Source organism: Diprion similis, chromosome 3 (assembly GCF_021155765.1).
Source record: "Diprion similis isolate iyDipSimi1 chromosome 3, iyDipSimi1.1, whole genome shotgun sequence".
NCBI lineage: Eukaryota > Metazoa > Arthropoda > Insecta > Hymenoptera > Diprionidae > Diprion > Diprion similis.
Window position 1 is genome coordinate 2,044,515 of NC_060107.1, and position 18,829 is coordinate 2,063,343.

General features: G+C 36.9%; 5 protein-coding genes across 10 annotated transcripts in view; 3 read left to right on the forward strand and 2 right to left on the reverse strand.

The window, feature by feature from the left end:
* The first annotated feature begins 583 nt into the window (after nucleotides 1-583).
* LOC124404517 (GTP-binding protein 128up) lies at nucleotides 584-3,230 on the forward strand. Its single transcript, XM_046878710.1, has 8 exons — nucleotides 584-814; nucleotides 913-1,078; nucleotides 1,138-1,268; nucleotides 1,367-1,606; nucleotides 1,715-1,883; nucleotides 1,991-2,120; nucleotides 2,200-2,322; nucleotides 2,407-3,230. The coding sequence occupies exons 1-8, from the start codon at nucleotides 773-775 to the stop codon at nucleotides 2,507-2,509; spliced, it is 1,104 nt and encodes a 367-aa protein (XP_046734666.1). The 5' UTR covers nucleotides 584-772; the 3' UTR covers nucleotides 2,510-3,230.
* On the reverse strand, nucleotides 2,816-6,459 carry LOC124404513 (centrosomal protein of 131 kDa-like). The gene is made up of 10 exons (XM_046878701.1): nucleotides 5,830-6,459; nucleotides 5,617-5,713; nucleotides 5,428-5,527; nucleotides 4,837-5,278; nucleotides 4,500-4,717; nucleotides 4,265-4,424; nucleotides 3,922-4,178; nucleotides 3,682-3,853; nucleotides 3,433-3,596; nucleotides 2,816-3,372 (listed from the first exon to the last, which is right to left on the reverse strand). Exons 1-10 carry the CDS (start codon nucleotides 6,295-6,297, stop codon nucleotides 3,234-3,236), a joined length of 2,217 nt encoding a protein of 738 aa, XP_046734657.1. The 5' UTR covers nucleotides 6,298-6,459; the 3' UTR covers nucleotides 2,816-3,233.
* A 134-nt stretch (nucleotides 6,460-6,593) lies between these two features.
* LOC124404268 (rab5 GDP/GTP exchange factor) lies at nucleotides 6,594-9,977 on the forward strand. 4 transcript variants are annotated; one of them, XM_046878268.1, is made up of 10 exons: nucleotides 6,594-6,657; nucleotides 6,737-6,933; nucleotides 7,099-7,217; nucleotides 7,477-7,734; nucleotides 7,812-7,941; nucleotides 8,104-8,201; nucleotides 8,263-8,534; nucleotides 8,643-8,774; nucleotides 8,843-9,103; nucleotides 9,240-9,977. In XM_046878268.1, exons 2-10 carry the CDS (start codon nucleotides 6,764-6,766, stop codon nucleotides 9,681-9,683), a joined length of 1,884 nt encoding a protein of 627 aa, XP_046734224.1. In that variant the 5' UTR covers nucleotides 6,594-6,657; nucleotides 6,737-6,763; the 3' UTR covers nucleotides 9,684-9,977. The 4 variants fall into 4 exon arrangements, with proteins under 4 accessions (XP_046734224.1, XP_046734226.1, XP_046734225.1 ...); XM_046878270.1 differs by having other exon boundaries at nucleotides 6,611-6,933; nucleotides 8,843-9,088; XM_046878269.1 differs by having other exon boundaries at nucleotides 6,611-6,933; nucleotides 8,278-8,534.
* Nucleotides 9,978-13,537: 3,560 nt separating this feature from the next.
* On the reverse strand, nucleotides 13,538-17,340 carry LOC124404319 (D-glucuronyl C5-epimerase B). Its single transcript, XM_046878354.1, has 6 exons — nucleotides 16,892-17,340; nucleotides 16,264-16,399; nucleotides 16,031-16,174; nucleotides 15,149-15,862; nucleotides 14,435-14,622; nucleotides 13,538-14,289 (listed from the first exon to the last, which is right to left on the reverse strand). Coding segments are annotated over exons 1-6 (1,716 nt in total). The 5' UTR covers nucleotides 16,894-17,340; the 3' UTR covers nucleotides 13,538-13,757.
* A 1,101-nt stretch (nucleotides 17,341-18,441) lies between these two features.
* Nucleotides 18,442-18,829, forward strand: part of LOC124404791 (integrin alpha-PS1) — a 28,416-nt gene continuing 28,028 nt past the window's right edge. For all 3 annotated transcript variants that reach the window (XM_046879186.1, XM_046879187.1, XM_046879185.1), the window contains exon 1: nucleotides 18,442-18,795. In XM_046879186.1, coding sequence (XP_046735142.1) covers nucleotides 18,614-18,795 — 182 coding nt within the window. In that variant the 5' untranslated portion in view covers nucleotides 18,442-18,613. The remainder of the gene's footprint in view (nucleotides 18,796-18,829) is intronic.

Genomic DNA, 18,829 nt, shown 5'->3' on the forward strand with positions numbered 1-18,829 from the left:
AGGGTATTATACCAAAATTACACCAAAAAATACTGACAATGGGCGGGGGGGGGGGGGGGGGGGGGGGGGGTAGAAATTGTAACGTCATATGAAAAAAGCTAAATTCCAAAATAAAAATTTTCGGTCGGTAAGAATGAATCACTTGCTTGATTATTTCTTCCTGGCAATATAGGCAGTCTAGGTTTATTCGCCGACCGGTGTAACCTGGAACTGGTCGGGGGGGCGGGGGATTTTTTTGATGTCATTTGCAGGGTAGGGGTCTTTAAATCTGACAGATGATGACAAAACCGGGGGGTGGGGGTCAAAAACCCTCAAAATTTGATAACGCTATTTATGGAGGCTCCCTCTTCTCAAGTCACCGATTAGAGTGAGAAACCGGCTCCAGCTGTTGCTATCGCTTTCTAATTACGGCTTCAGCTAGCTGCACAGACCACGCAGTCGTCTGTCTACATTATCTGTGGTCTTAGAGCATATACTCTATCCCCATGGAGTCTATGGTGTACAAGCTCGATGGCTACAATCTACATTCGAGATGACGGACTTGGGTAATTCTTAATCTATGATCGGGAGTTGAATTTTTTATTTTCTTTCATCTGTTAACCTTTTGCAGCAACGTCTGTCTCGTTCCGTTCGCGGTTATCGGCATGTACCAGTACACGTGTTGAATAAAGAACGGTGTCAACGTTCGCCGCGTAATGTATTTCGGAATAGGCTGCAGAGTGCCTTGAGAGCAAAATTAAAGTCAGGAAACTACCCTTGAAACCAATACAAGATGAGTACCATACTGGAAAAGATCGCCTCGATCGAGGCCGAGGTAACCTATAAATGCAATAATTTTCGAACAGCTTTATTCGCTGCATTCAGATTTGAACCACTGGACGTCCTCTGAAAACATAAAACCTCGATTTTCAGATGGCTCGGACCCAAAAAAATAAAGCGACGTCCGGTCACTTGGGTCTTCTTAAGGCAAAGCTAGCTAAGCTTAGAAGAGAACTGATCACCCCTAAGGGAGGCGGCGGTGGCGGAGAACAGGGTTTCGAAGTAGCCAAAACTGGTGACGCCAGAATCGGGTTTGTCGGTAAGTATTGAAGGCACTCTGATCAATTGCATCCGCTAACCCGTCTCGGATTACCACAGGATTTCCGTCCGTCGGCAAATCAACCCTGCTCAGCACTCTTGCCGGTGTTTATTCCGAGGTAGCTGCATACGAATTTACTACCCTCACCACCGTGCCTGGCTGCATCAAGTACAAAGGAGCTAAAATTCAGGTTTGCGACTGTTTGAGAGTCTGGAATTTTTAAAGTTATCCCATCTGGTAATATCAATCAAACAAAACGATAAATCTGTCATGAATTTCACATCACAGCTTTTAGATCTTCCCGGTATTATCGAAGGTGCTAAAGATGGCAAAGGTCGAGGAAGGCAGGTTATTGCAGTTGCACGTACATGTAGCCTCATATTTATTGTATTAGATGTCCTCAAGCCCCTTGGTCACAAGAAGCTCATTGAACATGAACTCGAGGGATTCGGCCTGCGACTGAATAAGCAACCTCCAAATATTACTTTCAGAAAAAAAGATAAGGGTGGAATCAATCTACAGACCATGGTGAGAACTATGAATTGGTGCCAATCAGTTAACTTTTGTTGAATTTATGTCCAGCTTGGTAGCTGTTAAATTTATTTTAAATTAAAAAAAACAACTTGTGTTCAACAGTGCATGCAATCCGAACTCGATTTGGACACCGTCAAATCTATTCTCTCAGAGTATAGAATTCACAATGCGGATATAACTCTCCGCTACGACGCTACTTCAGATGATCTTATTGATGTTATTGAGGGTAATCGTGTCTACGTACCCTGCATTTACCTTCTCAACAAAATAGGTAATTAACTATTATAAATGTCGAGTTGTTGAAAAAAGCTAATCATTTTATCATTGGTATTAGATTGTTATTTGACTACGATCACTATACTTTTTTCTTCCCCGCAGATCAAATTAGTATCGAGGAGTTGGATGTTATTTATAAAATACCACATTGTGTACCAATCTCAGCCCATCATAAATGGAATTTTGATGATTTACTTGAAAAAATGTGGGAGTACTTGCAGCTTGTGAGAATGTACGTATGTGTAGCAAATTTATTATTATGTTATAAATGCATTTTTAAAATTACTGTTTTATTATTGTCATATTTACAGCTATACAAAACCAAAAGGCCAGCTCCCTGATTACAACTCACCAGTTGTATTGAACATTGAAAGAAGATCAGTTGAAGATTTTTGCAATAAACTGCATCGCTCCATTGCTAAAGAGTTCAAATAGTGAGTTTGATTGGTTGTCATTTTTTGCTCTCCGCATTTGCTCTAAGTCGAAGACAATTAACCATTATATATTTAATATTTCAGTGCGCTTGTTTGGGGCTCATCGGTAAAGCACCAGCCTCAGAAAGTTGGAAAAGACCATATCTTATGTGATGAAGATGTTGTACAGGTTGTTAAGAGAGTGTGATTTTAAATAGTGGAATGTTTTTGTGACGCTACCAACGTGCTGAAGAAATAATTACGGATATGTAAGAATCAATATGTTCACTTTAATTAGACTATTTTCTGGTTATTTTTTTCTTGAGTTTATTACCCTTTTGAACATCACATTGATCATAGATGGGTTAAACATGAGATGGACTATCTGATCGGAATTACAATTTTATTTTCACAAAATAATTTATTACGCAAATATACATTCAACAAGATCCACGCGTATAATATACATATATATATTTTATAAAAACCTTAAGAGAATCTTTTTTCTTCAAGCGTACAAATTCATACTGTGTCATTGTTTTCAGTGATGAAGAGCGTTAAATAAATATGGGCTGGTACTAAAAATTAAAGCCTACATCTGCATTTTTTACCATAATTTCTCAGTTCGGCTCTTAAAATTATTATATAGTATGTAGCTTAATGTAAACACATTCAAAACATAAAAAATTCTGGAAGTATAAACTTATATTACAGATAATACATTTATAAACAACACAGGTATCTTTCCTGCAATGGCTGTGTTAAATTGGTGTGTTCCAAATACAGTTAATTCAAAATATCGAATAGAATTGGGTGCTTGTCCAGACTGAGAAATGCTTATTTCGACAAAATTGACTTTTAAAACAACTTAAAACTGTAGAGCTGTGATGTGCGGGGATTAAAATTGAAACACATTGATTTACATTTAATATCTATAAAGACTTGAGTATGTAATCCTTTCTCTGTTGATCTAATAATTTTTCGAGATGATCGCATCTCTTCTTTGCCTCCTCAATCTCTTTGGCCAATTTCCCTATTGCCAGATCCTTTTGAGTAACTATTAACTTGACCCTGTAACAACGAACACGAATGAATATCGGATAAAGCTGATAGAATCAATCTATTATTTACCTGCTATAAAGTTGCGCCATTTGAACATCTCTATTTGAATTATTTTCAGTCAGTTCACGGTGAAGCGAGGCAATTTTGTCCTCCAGTTCTCGTTTTTCCATCTCAATTTCCTTCCGAACAATCTTCTTTGCATCATCTCTTTCAATCGTCAATTGATCTACACTCTTTTTGAAAACGAGTAAGAATTGTTTGTGTTGAGAGCTTATCATATTCCACAACTAATTTTAATAGTAACATCACACTTCATACCTGTTTAGAATTACTTAACTGGATCATACACTGTTGAAGTTTTCCCTCAGTTATTTGAAGTTGTGTCGTAGTCTCTGTGAGGCGTTCCTGCATGGAGGTCACTTTACTTTTCAGCAGTTCTTCACTGTTATTTAGGTCCTGTAGTTCTGCCTCATACTTTTCTTTCATACATCTTGAACAATGTTAATAGTTATTTTAAATAGGTAACAATCAACATGTACAAACAGGCACTTTTAGTACCTGAGACGGTTTTCCGAACTTTGCTGAAGACTAGTTTTCATGTCAAGAGTTTCCTTCTCCAGCCTTTCAATAGCCAGTTCTATTTGCCTGTCACGCTCTCGATTGCATTCATCTCTCAATCGTGTTTCCATTTTCTCTAATTTCATGTTGTGTTGTCTCCTGCAGTTTTCCATCCATGTCTCCTGCTCGACCCTGAGTGATTCTTGAACAGCTTTTTTCTCGATCTGATGCTGTCGTATTAAGGTATTAATTTTTTCCTGCAAATGAATCGGTTCCTGTTATTTCGTTTGCGCATCGATACTTTGCATAAAGCTTTATCAGTTTCAGTATGACCTGAACGTACATTAAATTGTGAACGTGCTTGACTTATCGCAGCGTCTCTCTCAGCATTGAGTCGTTTATGTTCTTGAGTCAGCAGATTTTTCTCACGTTCCAAATCGTCCAGCAGTTTGCGCCGCTGTTCTTGAAATAAACTCTCTTGCTGTTCTAGCTTCTCCTGATACCTGTGAATGTTACCAGACAAAGTATTTTATTGGTATCTAAGTAGACTGGGTGATGCCTCTGCAGACACATTGTACCTTGTTCTTAGAATTTCTTTTTCGCTACTCAATAACTTTTCATGGCTTGCAGTTAGCTCAAGACGTAACTGCTCCAGCTGTTGATTTGAGCGGCGAATTGTTCGCAGCTCGGTATCCTGAAGCTCTTTGATGTGAGCACTGCGTATTTCTTGAAGCTCCTGCTGATGCTGCTCGACCATACTTCGCAGTTCTGGCTCTAGCCCCTTCACAGTCATTTCCTGAACAAGTAAAATGAAACAATTTGACCAGAGATTCGATACTAAAATTTTTTTGCCAACACATGTTTATACGCTGAGATAAAAATTAGTTGTTCCACAAGCGTACATCTGAATAGCACCTTTATTTTAGAAGTTTTTGCTTCTAGCCAACGTTCGCGTCTGATCTTTTCAGAAGCAGCACAAAGTTCTCTAGCTCGTTGGAGTTCCACCGCATGTCTCTCGGCCACAACTTTCAACTCCCGATGATATTTCACTTCCATTTCTTTGATATGCTCAGTCAAGGAGTTGCATTTCTCGGTTAAGTTTTTCTTATCTGATATTATTTGCTCGATAAATTTCTGATGCCTCTTTATTGTCGTCTGATATTTTGTCTTCTGAGTCTGCAGCTCAGCGGAGTGCTGCTTTCTTTGCGATTCTAGCTTCTCGCAAGCAGATTGCCTCTGTGATTTTAATTCATTTTTTAGAAATTTGACAGTCTCATTCCGTTCTTCCAACTGCAACCTAAGAGTCGCTAAATCTTCCTTTATCGTTCCAGGTATGTGGGTTTGTACAGGATAAATTCTGCAAGAAACATAAAACAAATTCAGCCACATCACACCTTAATGCGAAACACTTCCTACTCGCAAATAGCACTGGCTCCATTTGAAATACTATACAATTCATATAATAAAAAACAAAATTCCTACAAATTTTTGGTGACCAATCATTACCCTTGATTGTTACAGTGTGGAACAGATCGACTGTTGAGTGTTGCTTCGACATTTTTTGAATGTGCATTAGCGCGATTGTTTGGAACATCTTCAAGGTATCCTAGAAAAAAATGTAAAAATTTAACAACTGAAAAAGTGCAGTATTCCTTTCATACCTTATACCATCACTTCCAGAGTCACATATTTTACCTTCGTGGTCCAAAATCCCTAACAGGGACATGATGTCCTCGTAAGTTGATAGAGAAGATCCGCATGGTTGATTGGAGTAATCTTTCTCCGGCTGAAGCTAATCGGAAAAAATGTTGTAATCAAAAGGTGTGGAATCTAGCAGCAGTATGCAAATACTCTGAATTCTGAAGAAGCAGAATACTTTCTTAAATGTTTTAAGTAATCGATACTTGCCTGATTGATGGAATAGTCTTGATCGTTTCCATAAAAGTGGCCCCCTTCACTGCTGACAAACCTTTCAGTGGTATTTGAATCGATATTCAGCTGTGCTTCATTTCCTGATAAATTTTTTTCCAGATCGTTGATCATCGAGCAAAGCTGATCAAAGGAGCAAGAATTTGGCTCGATAACATTCTGATTGAAATCGCTAGTAGTTTGTAGTTTTTTTATGTCATATCCAATGTTCTCAATCATAGCGTCAGTCTGGTTGGGATGAGTCTCTGCTTCCCTAAGATATTCGCCTGTCTTAGAACCCGATCCTCCGTTAGTGTCGCGGAATCTTGAAGAGTTTGAATTCCGTCCGCGTTCTTCTGCAGAATTGCACCTCTGCATCGGCAAGCCTTTTCCGTCTCCGTTATCGGACATACCAAAGTTGCTAATCGGGGGTTTAGCGACAACCTTTGGATGCTGTATGTTGATCATTTCTTGCCATTTGTAATGTAATTAATTGATTGGGGATTCTTTATACACTGAATACAGCGATCATTGCAAACGTCAAAGCCGTCTCTCGAAATTTCGTAAGACGCGGTTGCTATGGAAATGCGAATATTGGCTCTTTTCAAAATTGTAGATGGCGTTTCAAGAATTGACCGACAGAGAACTTTTTACCGACTGAACCAACTATAACACAACAGTTTATCACTTCATTCTACACATAGAGGACGCCGTCGGCTCAACTTTGAAACCCATTTATGACTTGTGACTCACTTCACAAGGAAGATGAAGTTCATGGGACGGTCGATTTTGACAGATCGTTTTTCAGAGGTTATGTTCTCTTCGTAGGTAGGGGTTCACTTGTTTGCATTTCGCTTTATTACGCAAATGCGTTAAGTAACCGAGTTTGAAAACTTACTGCACCCAGTCGGAGTTTTCCTCTCCAATAATCAACATGTACTCGATCAAGACACCGACGCTCCGCATCGACGAGGCCGATTTGAAGTGCAAAAATGGTTGTGGATATTTCGGAAACGAAGAATGGCAAGGCTACTGTAGCAAATGTCATAGAGAACATTTGCAGAAACAACGGGCTCAGAGAGAACACGCTCGCATTCACGAAAGGTATTTATTATTCCAGCATAACAATTCACAATTCACGCATTGTAATATGCCATTAATGAATCACTATCGTCACTACTTTGTATTGACGAGCTTTCTATCCATTAGGTCAATATCGATGGTAACGAATAATTGTTTGAAGTCCGTTATATTTCGTCATATTTTCAGTGATTCAAGCTCTAAAACTCCAGTGCATGGTTTTTACAAATTTGAAGAAAAGAAGCGGCAGCAAGAGAAGAAAACTAAACTGTTAAAACTCTCAGTCTTTCGCAAGCCAGCGACAAAAAGTATGCTCTTATTTTTATGCCTGAAATTTCATTTTTAACACTTCTTTTGAACTCCTTGTCATATTCCTCTGTATTAACTCTTAACTACGTTTCATCAATTTTTCAGCCAAAGCAAAAATTTAATTACATAATAATAATAATAATAATAATAATAATAATATACTTCTAGATAACACGGATAGTTTTCGTATTTCCATTTTCTCTGTCTCTCATTTTGATATTATGTCACACGTAATGTTGGAATTATTCCTTATTTAAGCTCAAGGTTTTACCGAGATATGGCAGGAGCTGGTTAAGGATAATCCCGAACTTGACAAAGTGAAATGTGAGAGCCGTGACCTTCTGGTACAGATCGCTAAGACTCCGGCTGAGAAAGATGTACGAAAGTGTATTCATTCCTTTGTGAACAACATCTTACAAAAGAAGGATATCAAAGGCGTTGAGGAGCTATCTGAAATGACTCAAAACTTCTATCAAGTATTTGCTAAGCGAATGGAAAACAGTCCCAATTATGCAGGTAATATTGTACACTTGGTCATTCATGCCCAGGATATTTACAGAGCTGCAGCAATCTCTATTAATCATAATTTTTAGATGTTTCTCCAGAAACAAAAGAACGGCTCCTAGACTACATCGAACGATACACTATGACCTTACTCTACAGGATACTTTTCTGCCCGCCATCAACTACAGATGAGGAGAAGGACCTTGCTATTCAAAACAGGTAACATTTCAGTTTGACATTCCAGAACATGGACAAAAACAGAGATAAGTTCAAAAATAGGCTCTGTCAGCAAAATCTTTCTAAATCAATCAATTCTGACTAAGATTGATTTGATTTATGAATCAAGCTCAAGAATGCTCCTAATCGATCAGGAAATTTTAGAATACGGCAATTGAATTGGGTGAGCGGAAAGAATCTGGAGTGTCGAATCCACGAAACTAGTTCTGATGTGAGAGAGCTTGTTTATACCTCAATAACAGGTGAAACGATCAAATTTCAAAGCTCAATTGGTCTGAATAATTTCGTACAAATGTAACATAGTAACACTTGTTTCAGATCTGTTAAATATGGACTCTGTAAAAGCACCGCAAGAGAAGCTTGCCTGTGTTGTTCACTGCTGCAGAAATATATTTGTACTACTGCAACAATCCGTCGGTGGTCCAGCTTCAGCCGACGAATTCTTACCAGCACTTATATTCATTGTGCTGAAAGCCAATCCTGCACGGTTAAAAAGCAACATAAATTTTATCACCCGATTCTGTAATGCAAGCAGATTAATGACCGGTGAAGGAGGTTACTACTTCACAAATTTGGTATTACTTCTACTCTGGGTTTCATAGCAGCTCACACCTCATAACAAAGCATATGAAATTTGCTCAAATCCACGCCTTCAAGAAATTGCATCCCTAATATTTTTCTAGTGTTGCGCAGTATCCTTCATAGAAAATCTTACTGCAGAGTCATTGAACATGCCTGAGCAAGATTTTGACGCATATATGTCAGGAGCACGCGTTCCAGCGAGCACGTGGGAATCTGCTCTCACTATGTGCGAGGTAATGTTGAATACTTCGATGAATAATAATTTCACGATCCACATAGCTCACAGATTTTTTAAATTCAGAGTATACACTTGATGTGCGAACACATAACGCTGCTGGATGAACTGAAAGCGAAAAATTTGGAAATCATAGCAGAATCCGATGAGCTTAAGAAAAAGATGATACAATTCCCAGAAAAAGTTGAGGCTGAAGTTGACGCTGCGCTGGCTCGAACTCCTCTTATTATCACACCAAGTCAGAGGATACCGACTAATCTTGACTGCGTTGATGCAGAGAGCTACCAGCTACCACCACCAATTATACCACAAGTACAAAATATTGATGTAAAATCATTTGTTCGAAATTGAACATCAACTTGTGTTTGTAATACGAAATGCTGAAAATTTCTGTGAACTTTCCGTCTATTTGCAAATATTTTTAACGTTCACAACATTACTTTATTACTATATTCATCCACAGATTTACCCTCAAGCTCTGAATGATGAAACAAACGAAACATTGACATCTCAAATTGGTGATTTCAACGGACCTTCGATCGAGGATTGCATAACACCGTCTCCAACTTTTGATTTCCCAGCCTTTGACTCAGATGGTGGCTTGCACGGAAGTAAAGGTGATGACGATACTAGCCTAATTAGCTTGGATACACAGTGCGATCTTACAGCAGAAGAATCGTATCTACAAGATAGAGACAACTCCGATAGCTTGCTAGACGAATCGCAGGCATCGGGCACTAACTTACCATCGCCTCTAAAACCAGTTTGTTCTCTACGTGAAGATTACCATGGATTTTCAATTCAAGGTTCTAACATTCCCACGATCCCGTGCAATACTGGTGATCTTTCTCACAACACTTCGGACTTGGAGGCAGATAACTATTCTGGCTACTTTCACAACATTTAGAACAATTTGCAATTTAAAAATAGACTTGATCAAGTTCAATCATAACATGTATATATATATATCCAGATATACATATAGATACATATATATAGATATACGTATACGTACATACATATATGTATACAGTAGTATGCAAGAATTAAGATGTAACTTGCATCTTATCTAGTCAGCTTTAAGGATTGGATCATGTCTTGTAGCGATGGCAAGATAAGGTCTCAGATTATCGACTCGTTATTCAAGATCCCATGGAATCAACGATATTTCTGATACGACTTACAAATCAGATGCTGGATTGAACACTATGAGTTCCAAGCTAACTCCAGGATATTTGCACTACTACGCTTACAATTATCTTATAAAATCTGCTACAATGAAAAGGACAAAAATAAGAAGTAAGTGCTACTTTACCAAGACACTGCATCAAAAGTGATCAGTATACATTCTGGAGTAGAAGATGATCATGTAAATAGGCTAGAATTTGAATTCTGATATAAATATTCACCACTTTGTAACTACAGTTGTAATTATTTTCTCCAACTTGTGAGTTGACTACATTTTTACATACATTAACAATTTCAGCGCATGTCAAAAAAACTGATATTCCAAACTTATATGAGTATATAATGGTTAATTGAATAAATTCGATTATAATCAACTAGGTGGTGGTCATTCATAAGCATTAATTATTTTCATATCGGTCCAACGATCAGACTTTGTCACTTACACATAATTTGATTGCAGAGATATTGCACTAGACTAGACGAACGAATTGTCTCAGTCATCATTCGTCTTTCAATTCAGTCAGTCCATCCTCAAAATATTTTCATTATAATTATAACAGTAACTAATATTGCTTATTGTAATTGGTACTTTTTATTGGAATTTATATCCATATACATGGGTATGCAGACAGGAGTGTACAAAAATAATGTTAAGGTCTGTACAAAGAAATTTATTTATAGTGGTGTAAACCAAAAATGAAGTGTAAGGTTGGCATACAGAATTTGGGCATAACTTATTGTTAGTATAATAAATAGCAACATTGAATTAGTAAATTGCGCAGACCGTTTTTTTTTTTTTTTGTCCTGATTAATTGATGCTTATCAATTTTAAATGAATTATATCAATTACATATTTGGACTTGAAGTCTGATTAGAATTCAAATTTTTTAATCTCTTGCGGGCAGCTAGTTACCGGATTACAAACGTAACAACAGTTCTATATAAATATAAACTATTTATTAAACTATAATGATTATAGGAAATCCTATAGAAGTATGTTTGGAATGTGAAAAATATACGCTAGCTAACGCAAATATTTTCTTCGCTACTGAAGGGAAAGTGAATGGTACAAATAAAATCGTACTTCGAAGAAATACTGTTACAGAACCAGTTTATTCTCTAATACCAGTTAAATTACTGTTTTCAGTATAAGTTTTCATATTTTTTCACGAAGTCTGTTGAAGTGTATCTATATGTTTAATGCAGTTCGATTTTATTCGTTAATTGATGAACTCACTATATTTACAATTTTCAGACATATTATCATCGTTGATAAATAAGAAATAAGTCTTTATGCCAGAGAGTGTAGACAGTGTTAGTGTTAGTGTGTTATAATTTTATATGTCCATATTTATTCTCTCCCCAACTACCAACTGATTGCCAGTAAGTAAAACTGAATCTTATATAAAAGTTACAAAAGTATTGCAATCAGTGAAAAAGTAGAGTATATTATTGCAGAGTAATGAAAGAAAATTCAATATTCCATAATATCTTCAAAGTGTAATACAGACACAATGAGTTATAAAACGAGCGAAGAATTTCAGTATTCTGCAATAACATTTAAATATCTAGAGTTCATAGTCAAAAAAATACCTACAAGATTTCCTACGTAATAGCACTATCACTAAAATCTACCCTGTTTCATTACGTTTTCAATCTATCTTATTATAAATAGTATTACAAGATATTGATTCATTTTTAACAGCATCCGGTGAATAGAAAAAAAATTACACAACGTTACGAAAACATGAATTCGTAACAAATAAGTAAAGTACAGTGCGCCTTGTTTTACCTTTTCATGAATTTACTACGTTTACATTACAAATCTGAAGTGTTTGCTATGCCTTCATCAAATATAGAATATGCCCGTTCGTGCATCTATGTATTTTCTATATCTACACCAGTTTACCGGGCAAACTGAACTAGGGATGCCAAATGAAATAAAATGTAAATGAAAATGAAATATACAAATAAGATGCAGGTCTTATCATACATGGAGATACTCCTGTTTACCAATATACTACAGCTCATTGTCAGTTATATTTGATCCATAGACTGCTGGCACTATGTGAAACGAGCATTTCCTAAAGCTGAACTTATTAATGAAATAATGTCACACTATTTTGTACCTAGAAGCTGTTACAATTAGCTAAAATATATGTAGACATGCTTCTATGATTATACATTGCACATAATTATGTTTGCATCTTTTAATGTAAATTCTATTACAAGAATGACAATGTGCCTGACTGCAACTGAATTTTCTTATAGTATCAAGTTTTTGCGTAAATCAAGAATCAATATTTTTTCACTTATGTATAATGGATTTAAGCATTCGATGCCATGATATTTTTGAATTTACATTTTGTTAAAATTTTATCCACGAATTATATATATGTATACTGCCTTAAACACATTTTCACTCGAGTAAATTGAAATACTTATATACACTGGATTGAACGCATTAATTTTTGATAAACTGAGAGAATATAAAATAATATCACAATCAATATCAATTACGAGTATTGAGTAACTTTCCAATAACAAGTGAGAAACGAATTGGATGCAATCAAAATCGTTTCAAATACATTATTTGAATAGTCACATTAGTAATTTTTAATAAATTATAGATTTACGACCAAAATTTTTAAGGCGTTGCATAAATGTTATAAATATAGAATGGTGAAAAACTTTTTAACTCGATAACGTCAATCTCAATGTGTATTCGTTGAATAAAAAAAAAATGTATATATATAGATTATAACATCCACATACGAGATTCATAAATCTCATATGTGTGGCATATTTTGTACAAATTTATGGTCTATATCTATACAGTTCACATTACGAAATGATATGAACATAACTATAATATTCAAGTGATGACTGATTATCTTTTTAGGCAGCAAAACTCTAAAACTGTTTCTACGGCATTTTTGCAATTGAAAGATTTCAGCAGTCAATTGCACATAAGATTATAGAATACTAATACAAAACAAAAATAATAAGTAATAGGTCACAGCCTTGACTTTCCCACTCACAAAAATCCTGTATCTACGATCAATCATCATTTAAGTTTACTCATCGACACTGGAAAGAGAATTGTAATGCACCTTTGAGTGATTGATTTTTTTTCTATCTCAATAGATCAATAGAAAAACGATAACTTTTACATTTGAGAGGAATACCTTGTATTATAGACTCTAAAGACAATTTCTTCCAGTAAAAATATGATTTAATTCACGTACTATCACTCAGTCGGAACTTTGTTCACACAGCGTTGATGAGACTGGTAGATTGATTAAATGACGAAAAGAACAAAGGATTGTTACTAACATTAGCATCTTCCGTTAGATACACAGATTATGAGCGGTGAAATATAATACGGTGAAACTAACGCTTTTGTAGCACAGAAGATAAGCACCTATTTCGTTTGAAAATATTCTTCAATCTAAATAACGAAACTAATACGCACCGATAACAGTCTCAATATCAAAATTAAATACGCAAAGTTAAGAAATCAAGTAGTCCATAGTTATGAAGAATTAATGAATTCTTGGATAATGTTTTTTTATGTAGTATGCAGAGATCATTCAACTCCGCTAAATAAAATTACTAAAATAATATATATAAATTAGTTATATATTACTATTCAACTAACATATTAAATGATATTGTATTTTTGCTTCGAGTGATTTCTTAGTAGAGTCAATAGAACGTGTAAGCCAATAATAATGGAAAAAAAATAGTTGAATACTGCAAAATGAAATGGTATAATACTCTATCGGTTGAGCTAGTTATGTGCGGCTCGTTTTCCATTCATATATCCTATCCAACGTTCGGCAGTCGTGGTAAAAATTAGGTCGTTGTCTATCGTGCTTAGTAAAAGAAGTTGATTGACGTGTGTTGCATGATAATCCCACCTGGCTAAGTTTGGCGCGGTTCTGAGTGTAAAGTGACGTAAATCATAAGTAGTTCTTGAACCCATGTCATAGAGCGTTAGCATACTTTTTAGCGACGCCATACCCTGGTCAAATAGTGCCGATGCTTCGTCCGCATCTTTGCCTGATGCTATTGTTTTCAAATCGTATAAGCCGAGCAGTGAGAAGATGAAACCGTTAAGTACAAAAGAAGAAGGTGTCGTTGGATACTCTTCATACCAAATGTATTTACCAAGAAAAGAAGCAGCCACTCCGCCTTTCGCAGAAGACAATCTGAAAGGTCGTAGACCTCTGATAGCTGCCTGCAGATATCTTTTGTCGCCAGAGTGGTAATAAGCTCTGGATAATACTGATATGGCATGCCCTTGTCCCATGCTGGAGTACCTGAAATTCATAAAATGGACAAATTTTCTATTGAATTCGTCAGGTAATTGGCTGGTTTAGATATTTTCACAATCGTCAAATTATTGTGTAATTAACATTGATTCTTTTTTTTCAGGTCTAAAAAGTACAAGTAAGGAAACCCTACCACCCAGGCTCCAAAGTCGCCATTCCAGTGGCAACTTTTCGTCGAACAGGATTGGGCCAGCCCCCTGAAGTCACATTTTGATTAGCAGCAAGCCAACGAGCAGCGTCATAAAATTGTTCCATATGTTCGCTGGTCGAGAGTGTCACATTGTCAATCATTCCAGAACCATAAAGTATCATTTTGATGGCCTGAAAATCACACATACCAAAATATGTTTAGGAGGTTGAAGTAAGACCTTAAGAATTCACAGCTGTGTAGGTCGAACTCGTGCTATGTTGACGATAATTATACGAATTGTTTTCACTTTTATTTTAAACACCTGTATAAAATTTCACAGTGATTGTCTGAACTTTATCAGAGGTATTTTACTTTTAATTTCTGACTATTTTACGTTGAACCTGACAGTTTTCCATGAAAATCAATGTAAAATGACAAAAAATTAGAGAGAAAAAATAACTCCAGTATGGTTCGAACAATCGCTCCCAAATTTTACACAGGCGTCCGAAATGAAAGTGAGAACAACTTGTATAATTTTGATTTACCTGGCATAATTTTAACCTACACACCTGTATACTCTTAACTTCGTGCTTATTAATGTTCCCCTCAAATCTGGTCTTTTAAATTCTTCACTCTAGCTAAGGTTTTTACCAGATGCAGATGAAATATCAAGAGGAGCGATGAAGCAATATTTCAAAGAGCTGAAAAATGGATTACCTTCAGCTTCGACCGTGACAATTTCTTTTTTGTTTTGTCATTCAAATTAAGTCCTTTTTGCAAATCAACGACTAGATCTCTAGTGAGATGCCTCCAACGGTTGTTGGACAAACCAATTCCATAATAAATATGATTGTCTCGAGTTTGCATAACTAAGTTTCTTGTCGTATAGTGCAGATAATACAAGTCCTTTTTTTCCCTAGATTGAAGTACAACGGTGATGCTGCTATTGTCCTTAATGCACAAGTCCAATTTCAATACCAAGTCAAGTACGTGATCAATCTTCAGTGATATACCGGAGCTGCTAGTTTCTGGAGTGGCATATTTCATAACATAACTGTTGACCAGCTTATCGTATTGCCTCGATACCACCGATCCCTGAGGTACCGTCCAAATTTGTTGAGCCTTATCGGAATCCTCAATTGTTTTTTTATGTGGTTCTGGCTCGGTCAGGTTCTTGCTGTAATGGGAGAGCCCGAACTGGGCAATCTGTGTCGGATAATAGTAACCCTGACTTTCCCATTGAGTGGAAATTGGCACTCCGTCACTTCCGCTCACACACTTTACCCTTTCTCGAACCTCGACGTTGTAATTCTCAAAGTACATGAACACACCTCGCGGGTCGTATTTGCCCTTGGGACTCACTAGTTTAGAGTAGCTGTGAGACCACTCGAATCTCTGTAGACCGTCATATGTTGCAAGCTTTCCATATATCTGCAAATAATTCAAGTGTGTCAGTGATTTAGCGTCAGTTAAAGTGCTGAGAAGAAAAAGGGATTAAGTTGACCTTCAAGGTGGGAGGTTCTAATCATAAAATTTTGGACCACACCTGGCTACACTTTCTGCCATTCCATAATCTGTCTATAGTCCATTTGTTCTCACCTCGAAGTATTTATGGATGAATGAGAATGGCAAGTAAACTTCATCCCCTTCTTTCCGACACCCAATAGAATATTCGCCATTGATATAACAGTCAATTTCTTCATTCCCTGGGAGTTCGTTACTAGCCCGATCAAGTACATTGTGCTATGTAGATACAAAAATTTTGTACACTGTACCAGACTAAGGAGAAACTTTTGTCAATTTTTTAATTATGTGATGATCGGTCTACTCACTTTGTACTGCAGGGTTGATTTCCAATCTGAATTTTTCAGCCCGCAGTAATACCACAAGGTCAATAAAGAGCTGCAAACAGAGGCAACAAGGACAAGCAGCAATGTCTTCAAGTTGACTCTCATCATCATGTACAACCTGGATGAAGAAGCAAATGTAAGTAGTTATTATTTTGAACTCACTATCTAGAACAGATGAGGTCATGAATAACAGGAAAATTCGAGTGGTTGTAATCTCTGCTAAATAATTACTCATGATTACAACATCACTAGATCTTCTCAGAAATTTAAGATAAGAAGAGGTTTGAGTTCATTTTTTCTGGTATTTGCACATAAGATGAAGTCACCCATGATGTCAAGTGTTGCTGATGAAACTGAGGTTTTAGCCCGAATCTCTTAGCCTGAACTTGGCATTAAACTTGATCCATTGATGAAACATATCATACTTTGCCTTTTCTTCATCTGATAGAATGTGAGAAGTGATTGATGACAGGCAAATTTTTGCAGTAAGAATTATGCAGTGGAAAAGCAGGACGGTAACCAGTTGAATGTTTTTTTATTGGTTTTATATTTCAAGATTCTAACTATTGAATGAAAGAAATGAAACAATGTTTTTCGAGGCTTGACTTACATGACATATGTTTTATATTTATACTCCGTTCCTCCTACGAAGTAAGCAGCAGCTCATTAATAAGCTTCATTGAAATGTGGATGCACTCAATTTGACGTAGGCATTTTATTGGAATTTAAACCGGTTAAAACATCTGCGAGTAGATTTACCGTGGTATGTTTGAATTACATTTTGTTATAGAGAATGATTGTACGTTCGATCGTTTCAACAAATAGTGGACAGGAATAGCCCTCTGAATAGATGATCGTGTAAACGGATGGACTTCTCTACTGCTTGTTTGGACTGACAGCCGTCAAAGATCATTTCCTGTATATGTATATTTTCCGTAAATTCTTTGGCGGACCACAGATGATAGGGTACGTTCCTCTGTGATTCCACGAATAACTTCCACCCACTCTCGTCACTGCCTATAAACAACGAAAACAATGCAGATTTGGTCCGAATATCAACGAGGACTTTGGCGCCCGCTGTAGTATACAAAGTCAAATAGATTGAGCAAACTCCACCTTTGCCCGATTATCAGGCTGGTATCAACAGATTCGAAAACTTGCTCCGACGGTAACTGCCAGGATTGCAGTTTTTCTATATAGATCAGTAGCGAAAATACTGCCGGGTTTTTTTTTCATGCATTTCATGATTAAATAGAATTAAAGAAACTCGGAATAAGCATGTTCTTTGTGCATAATGAATTCTAAAAAATAATCTGAGTAATTTCAATCGGTCAAACAGAAGTACCTAAGGCATCACCTCAAAAATCTATCGAGTAGGCTAGAAAAAGCGTTGACTTTAAGATGTAAAACAAAAATATCGAAGAGTTTTCGATATTTCTCTAAAAGATGTATACCGATAGACAGGATTTGATGACAAAATAAATAATGTTATTCCGCTGAGCTTGACGGATATAACGAGATTTGATTTATTGGCAAACAAAGGTTGGCATTCCTGCCGGTTGAGCAAACATCTGGCGGGTGTTGCCAGATTAGGAAAATTCCTCGGCTTTCCTCCCAAATTTAGGAGAAACTGGAAGCTCCGGAGGGAAAATAGGTGGAAATTTTGCGAGGAGGAAATTGAGGAATTGCCAGATTTCCGCTTCGCTCGCTAACTTCGGAGTTTTTACTGGTTTTGTTTGCCATTTTTCTACGCGACAAGTACGGCTAGCGAAAAGCGAAAAGGTGACCACGTGAGAGGGGGATGAGTTTCTATCGGTAAGGCAAATGCCAGAATTGTTGGTAGGGTAGAGGATTTCAGATATAGAAACAGCCTATTCTAAAGGGTGGATTTCATTTCTGCCTGCCAACTATGTATGTAATCGCGGATGACTCCTCGTATGTAACATATAATATTGCACAAATTTGAATTAAGGAAATTCACGGGGTTTTTCTTTGTGAGTTAGGAGAATCTAAGAGGATTTCAGTTACCCTAGGAGACTCGTGCGACAGCGATCTGGCAACACTGCTGAGTGGCGGCTGGGTTCTTATCAATCAGCTTCTCTGTCTATTCACTCCTTTCGTACCCGCGTGGGTATATCTATGTATAGACTATTTGCTCGCTGGTTGGCAGGGTGTGCGTAAATGCATTCGGTAAGTTAACATCAGTGTGGGTTCGATTGAGGCGAAGGAACGGTGTTTTTTGTTGCAGCATCAGACGGGCGACAGTAGCAAGACTAGCAAGTAGCATTATTGCTTTTATGGATACTTAATACGAGTTCCCGTTAGATTTATAATGCAGCAATACTTAATATCCACACTGTTAATCCTCTCGTTATCACGCTATGCATTCGGGTTTAATTTGGAGTACCGAATACCTGTTATCAAACGGGGCTCGGTGGGATCATATTTTGGTTACTCTGTAGCCGAACACCAAGACGTCTCCGATGATGATGATTCCGAGAAATCCACAAGTTGGTGAGTCCCAGATATTCGGTGTAACAACCCTTCG